Source organism: Phaethon lepturus, unplaced genomic scaffold (assembly GCF_000687285.1).
Source record: "Phaethon lepturus isolate BGI_N335 unplaced genomic scaffold, ASM68728v1 scaffold7463, whole genome shotgun sequence".
In the NCBI taxonomy this organism is placed as follows: domain Eukaryota; kingdom Metazoa; phylum Chordata; class Aves; order Phaethontiformes; family Phaethontidae; genus Phaethon; species Phaethon lepturus.
In genome coordinates, this window is record NW_010529633.1 from 3,586 (window position 1) to 9,885 (window position 6,300).

At 51.9% G+C, this 6,300-nt stretch overlaps 1 protein-coding gene across 1 annotated transcript; it reads left to right on the forward strand.

The window, feature by feature from the left end:
- The first annotated feature begins 1,551 nt into the window (after nucleotides 1-1,551).
- On the forward strand, nucleotides 1,552-6,300 carry SERPINC1 (serpin peptidase inhibitor, clade C (antithrombin), member 1). Its single transcript, XM_010283993.1, has 6 exons — nucleotides 1,552-1,926; nucleotides 3,962-4,177; nucleotides 4,526-4,663; nucleotides 4,755-5,148; nucleotides 5,486-5,550; nucleotides 5,781-6,300. The coding sequence occupies exons 1-6, from the start codon at nucleotides 1,552-1,554 to the stop codon at nucleotides 5,952-5,954; spliced, it is 1,362 nt and encodes a 453-aa protein (XP_010282295.1). The 3' UTR covers nucleotides 5,955-6,300.

The following is a 6,300-nucleotide window of genomic DNA, read 5'->3' on the forward strand; positions in this document are numbered from 1 at the left end:
ATGCTAGAGAGGGCCCCTTAGGGCTCCATACCGTCTTGGTGCCAAATGAGGTAATCTCTGCTTTTGCTGAGGAACCGGAGCCGAGATGAAGTCATTGCCCAAGAGCCAGGGGAGGGGGTTGTGAAAGAACCCAGCGATCTCCTGCATCCCAGATCGGCCCTTGAGCCACTCCCATTTTTCTCTTCTCAGGTGCTGGCCCACCAGTGCTGGCAGGACCACAGACATGGGGATCACCAGTGCTAAATGCAGTTGATCTGTAATTTAGTTACTCAGGAGGCCGTGCTTGGTAGCTGTGGCAGCAAGTATGTGGGGGCAGGCAGAGACCTTCCTAAGTTAGACATATCTTTGGAAAAAGTCTTCCATGGCGAGTAAGTCCTGGGGTGGGCTGCCAGCCCTTTCCAGTAGTTGCTTACCGAGCTGCTGTGGCTGTGGTCTGTGAGCTTCCTCCCAAGGGGTATGGGAACAAACCCAACAGAGTCACGTAAAGGGCATCTCAAACCCACAGTGCACAGGAGATCTTGGGTGCCACTTCACCAGCCCTAGGATGCCTGATGAGGCCTTGCTGTCAGAGCTGATGAGGTGTGCAGATCCTCTGCTTTAGCAAAAGCAGAAAATATAAATTCTCTGCCTTGCTGGGAGATTGAGAGACCTGGTTTTGCTAGAATGGGGTTAACATTAGCCTACCCTCCTCAGGTACCAGCGACAGCCAGTTTGCATTGAGGTGTTGTCGACTTTGGATGGGAATAGCTGTGATGCACCAGCGATACCATGCACGCTTGTAAAATATACTTTTTAGGGATTAAAGATGCTCAATGCATGGAGGGACCAGCTCTCCTGGAGACCTCTTCCTTATCTCTCTTCTCCGCTGTAATGTTTCCTGCATCAGTACCTTAAATAACGTAAAGCTGAGGTGAGCCTGAAAGCACAGTCATTGAAGGGGACAGAGGAGCTCGGGTGAAGGGAGAAAAGAGACCAGGAAAAGGGGAAAGAACCGGTCAAAAACATTTTGTCTAAGGCCAACTGGTCTGTGGAGCTTGGGGTGTACCCTGGTGTTCTCCCCTTGAGGAAGATGGGTAGGGTCTGTAGGGAAGCATAAATGCACCTGCACTGCAGGTCGGGGCAGCCGCGTGGCTTTGGTGGCTCTGTGCTGGCTCCTGCCGCAGGCAGGCTTGGGGAAATGGTGCATGGGCAGGGTCCTTTCATGGTAGCCACCTCAGCTGGCCGGTGAGCTCAGAGGTTCAAACCATATGTTCTTGTACAAAATTGTCAGGGCTGAGCCTGCTGCTTAAAAAAGAGGGTACCCAGAGGGCTTGAGGAAAGCACCGTTTTCAGTGTGTTGTTTCTAAAGGCAGTGTGTGCTTGTCCTGCTGGTGGTGTCTGTCCGTCCTCCTGGTTTCGCCTGCAGCTATGGGACAACAGGATGACTGGAGAGGACCGTGGGGCTCCTGCCACTCTGATGTTGGCTGAAAAGGGGCCTGCGGGCTACAGAGGCAGCGTGGGTGTTTTGGGTGGCCGAGTGTGTATAAACTCTCTCTTTCCAGTTCCAGGACAATGCAGCTTCTTGTGGTGTGCCTCTTCAGCATCTGGGGTCTGGCTGCCCCTGAGCACTATGTCGTGGAAGACATTTGCACTGCGAAGCCACGCGATATCCCGGTGAATCCCATCTGCATCTATCGCAACCCTGAGAAGAAGCTCCAGGAAGGCGAGGCGCAAGAGCCAGCGAAGGACAAGCTCCCAGAGTCTACTAACCCCCGGGTCTGGGAGCTGTCGAAGGCCAACTCGCGCTTTGCTGTTGTCTTCTACAAGTACCTGGCTGACTCCAAGGACAATGGGGAAAACATCTTCATGTCGCCCCTCAGCATTTCTACAGCCTTTGCCATGACCAAGCTCGGAGCTTGTGGTAGCACCCTCCAGCAGCTCATGGAGGTCGGTGGCATTTCCTCAGCCTTTTCCTGTAGCTGTCACCAGGGTCTGAAAGACAACGAAGGTGATAGTGGCCAACCACTGCTAAAGGGCTCTCTGGGTCAGGATGGCTCCCTGGCTTGGGAAGAACATACCAGGCTGCTTGTCTCTGGATTTGTTTAGATCCCAGCTCCTTCCTCTGACTCCCTGTTTGGATCCAGCATTCCGGGTGAATTTTGTGGGTTTGAGAGGTTAGGTTTCATCTGGAGGAAAGGAAGGCCGTTTGGAAGATGAGGGAACGGAGTGGGAACAGTTTGTTTCTCACAAGACTGGGCAAGCACATGTAGCTAAGCCTTTTCTTAGGCAAAAAGCAGGAAAAGCCAAGATAGCAAGTTCCATTGGGAGAGGCTCTTTTTCACATTCTCTCTTTCCCCTGGGACAAAAATAAGGAACCCTGCAGTCCACCTGGCTTACAAGTCTCTGCTGTCCTGCAGGAATCAGTTACTCCTTGAGGGCCTCACTGTAGTACGTGTCAGAGCAGTCTGAGTGCTCAGCCAGGAATCAATAGCTTCTGTCTGCTTGTGTTAGACAGTATTTCAGCAGCACAGTGAGGGCCTGAGCTTCCCAAGCATGGGAGCCTTTTCTTCCAACTGTCCCTCCTCTCCTTGCAGATGGGAGACTACAGCCCAGAGGAGCTTTTCTCCCTGCAACAAGGTGTGAATTAAACTGCTCTGCTTGTCCCCGACTGCTGCTGTCCTCGCAGATCCTGCCCTTGGAGTAATCAATGTTGGGGTCACTGCCATCACCCATGCAGTCTGGGCAGAGCAGTGAACCACATCTCCAAAATCTTCACTCACGTCCTTCCCCTCTGGGGGGCCCTTTCTGCTGGAAGGGGACCCTTCTCTCACTGAGCGCCCCAGGACGCAGAGCTGCACTCCTAATCCCCCCTTTTCCCTGCGAAAGGGCCAGTAACACCCCCTCTGCCTCATAGGAAATGGTGCCAGAGATCCTGGATGTTCATGTGGAGCAACGTGCTGTGGGATTTTCTGTGCCTTAAAGACCTGAGGTTGGATAGCAATAGCCAAATCATAACTGTCAGATCAGAAAAAATTCACTGTGCTGTGGAAATCTACCCTCAGAATGATTGCTACGTATTCCTGTTCTCTGCAAAAGTAAATAAGATGTACCAGAATTACTCAACAGGCGATGAAAATCGCTCCTGGGAAGGAACGAGCGGCCTTTGGCATTGTCATAGCGGGGTTTAGCTTGTGAGTCCTCCTGCGACCTGCGCTGACGCGGGAGCTGCTCCCGGGCCCCATCGGTGCGATGCTCATCTCGTGTCAGGCTCTCGCTGGGGTGTGGTAGGGGGTTGTGAACACTGTGCATCAACTATGTGAATTTTAACAGCAGCGGGGAAAGCCTCGTGGTTCATAGGCCAACTTAGAACCTGTTCCCTGACGGGGGTCAGAGTGCACAGAGAAAAACATCTCCAAGACCTTAGTGTGTCTTCTGCACAACCACCTAGAGGTTCTAGCTAAGTCATGCCCACACTTGAGGTAGACACGTACAAAACGATGCCTCTTCCCCTGACACTTCCCCACAAGGAAAAGTGGGTGGGGAACAGAGGCAGAGCAAGAGGCAGATCCAGGCAGGCGACCTGCCCGTAGCTCGAGGGAAGGAACTTCAGTGAGCCAGAGCGGCTAAGACGTTGGCTCAAAGGCAGGCAGAAGCTGAGGCCAAAGGCAGAGTATGGAGAGCAAGGAAGCCAGGGTTAGGAAGAGGAGCAGGACCTCTGCATGCTGAGCGGTGTTTAATCCTGCATTTTAGACTCCAAAACAGGGTCTCGTTTTGGTGAGGGTGATGTGTTGCTTTTAAGTAGATTTGGGTCACCAATTAAACATGAAGAGTGAAGCTCTGAGGGCCCGCAAATTTCTTTGCTCCATGATTTAGGCTGTTGAGCGCTGGGCAAAGGCTGTATCGCCACTTCCTGTGGGGCCTGGGAGCCGTGGGAGCACAGGAACCTGCTCATGGATTCCTTCTCACTCTTTGACTCCTCCAGGTCTTTCGATTTGACACCATTTCAGAGAAGACTTCTGATCAGATCCACTTCTTCTTTGCCAAGCTGAACTGTCGGCTTTACAAGAAAGCAAATAAATCCTCTGAGCTCGTATCAGCCAACCGCCTCTTTGGGGAGAAATCTTTGGTCTTTAACGAGACTTACCAGAACATCAGTGAAATAGTTTATGGAGCAAAACTCTGGCCCTTGAACTTCAAAGTGAGTTTGAACTGCTCGGGATTTCTCTGTGCTTGGTTCTCTTCCTCCCACTGTCCTTCTTCTGCTGTGTCCCCATCTTTTGCCCGCAGGGAGTGCTGTGCTCTGGGCGTGTGGGACGTCAGTGAAGGCAAGAGGGAGTATGAGATGCAGCTGCTGTCTGAGCTTGCCTTAACCACAGTCAATTCCCAGCTTCCAATCTCTAAATGCTGCAGCACTACGCTGGGAGCAGCATCCTCCCCGAGCACACACCCTGTTAATCTGTCTCCTGTGGAAGGGATACAAAGAGGTGTTTAAACACCGAGGGTTTTAAAACCCTTGATTTAACCTTTTTTTGGTCTCTCCCTTCAGGAGAAGCCAGAACTTTCCAGGAAGATCATTAATGAGTGGGTGGCTAATAAGACAGAGAAGCGCATTACAGAAGTGATCCCAGAAAGAGGTATTGATGATCTCACTGTCTTGGTCCTGGTCAACACCATTTATTTTAAGGTATGGCTACCAAAACTGGGGGAGCAGCGCTTTTCCCTGGGGGAAAACACGGTGCTCATGTTTGTCTCTGTCCTCTCCCTCTCCCTTTTAGGGGCACTGGAAATCGCAGTTCCCAGATCCAAACACAAAACTGGATTTATTTCATAAAGCTAATGGCGAGACCTGCAAAGTCCCAATTATGTACCAAGAGTCCAAATTCCACCATGTGTCCATCCCCCAGGACAAAGTCCAGGTGCTGGAGCTGCCTTACAAAGGGGACGATATCACGATGGTGCTGGTCCTGCCCAATGCTGGGACGCCCTTGGTGGAGGTGGAGCGAGACCTGACGTCGGAGAAGCTGCAGGACTGGATAGACTCCATGAGGGAGGTCTCCCTCTTTGTCTACCTCCCTCGCTTCCGTGTCGAGGACAGCTTCAGTGTGAAGGAAAAGCTGAGAAAAATGGGGCTGGAAGACCTCTTCAGTCCAGAAAATGCCAGGCTCCCAGGTCGGATGTGGAGACGGGGTGGTGCAGGGTGGAGGTGGGGGGGGAACCCTTCCTCCAGAGGCAGTACGTGCAGCAGCATGTGAGGAACAAGAACATGAAAATATTTAGATGTTGCTGCAGTCAACGAGGGACTCTGCGGTCAGTCCCATCACGGACACGCAGCTCTGCTCTGCACTGAGGGTGTAGAAGTTAAGCAGTCAATTGCAGCTGGAGGAGGATATTCTTGTCTTAGTGCAGATGTGCCTTCTGCTTGAACGTAGACCGTGAAGGAGCTCTCTTGAGCTGTTGTCTGAAAACATAGTTTTAACTTTCTCCGTTTTGTTATTCTGGGTTTTAGGTATCATTGCGGAGGGCCGTACAGACCTGTACGTATCCGAGGCTTTCCACAAAGCCTTCCTTGAGGTAAGCCTTGCTTTGTCCCAGGAGGTGTTTTCCTCTCTTTTTTAAAAAACCGTGAAGCATAAACAGAAAAAAAAAATAGCTCTGAACGCATGGTGTTGACTTCCTCAGCAATCTGGGGCTTTAGGGGGAAGCGGGAGCTTGGCACTCGCCTCCCGCAGGGAAGGAGGGCGAGCCCTCTACACGCTGCATAATGCCCGTCTTTTAATCCCATCTCCTCTTTTGGTTGGCAGGTGAATGAAGAAGGCAGTGAGGCATCAGCTGCTACAGCTGTCACCGTCTCCGGCCGTTCCTTCCCCATGAACAGAATAATCTTCAATGCCAACAGGCCCTTCCTGCTTTTCATCCGGGAAGCCGCCCTCAACACCATTATCTTCATGGGCAGAATAGCTGATCCTTGCTCCTAAAGGGGCTGTCAGGGCCTCGCTTCTCCCTCCTCTGCTTCTGGAAAAGGGGCAGGAGGGTATTGCCACAAAGCCTGGGCTGCTCCTGGGGTGGTTGGTCTTACTGTTTGGCGGGGAGGGACTGTATCCAGCTGGGCTGCTGTGTCAGGTGAGGGGGCTCAGAGGGCACCTTACCTGCTCCAGCCTTCATTCAAAGGGAAGCTGAATTTTTCCAGCACCAGCATTTTTGTGGCACCTAAACATTGGTCCAGCGTTGCTGTCAGTCTTACATCCAACCCTCCTCCCTTTCAGTCCTCAAACTGTAACTCTGATCCCCTGGTACATTAAAAACCTATAGATCTGTATGTAA

Coding starts and splice junctions, on each gene's coding strand:
- SERPINC1 (XM_010283993.1), top strand. CDS start 1,552: ATGCAGCTTCTTGTGGTGTGCCTCTTCAGCATCTGGGGTCTGGCTGCC. Junction 5,149..5,485: donor AGAAAATGCCAGGCTCCCAG/GTCGGATGTGGA, acceptor TCTGGGTTTTAG/GTATCATTGCGGAGGGCCGT. Junction 5,551..5,780: donor TCCACAAAGCCTTCCTTGAG/GTAAGCCTTGCT, acceptor TTTGGTTGGCAG/GTGAATGAAGAAGGCAGTGA.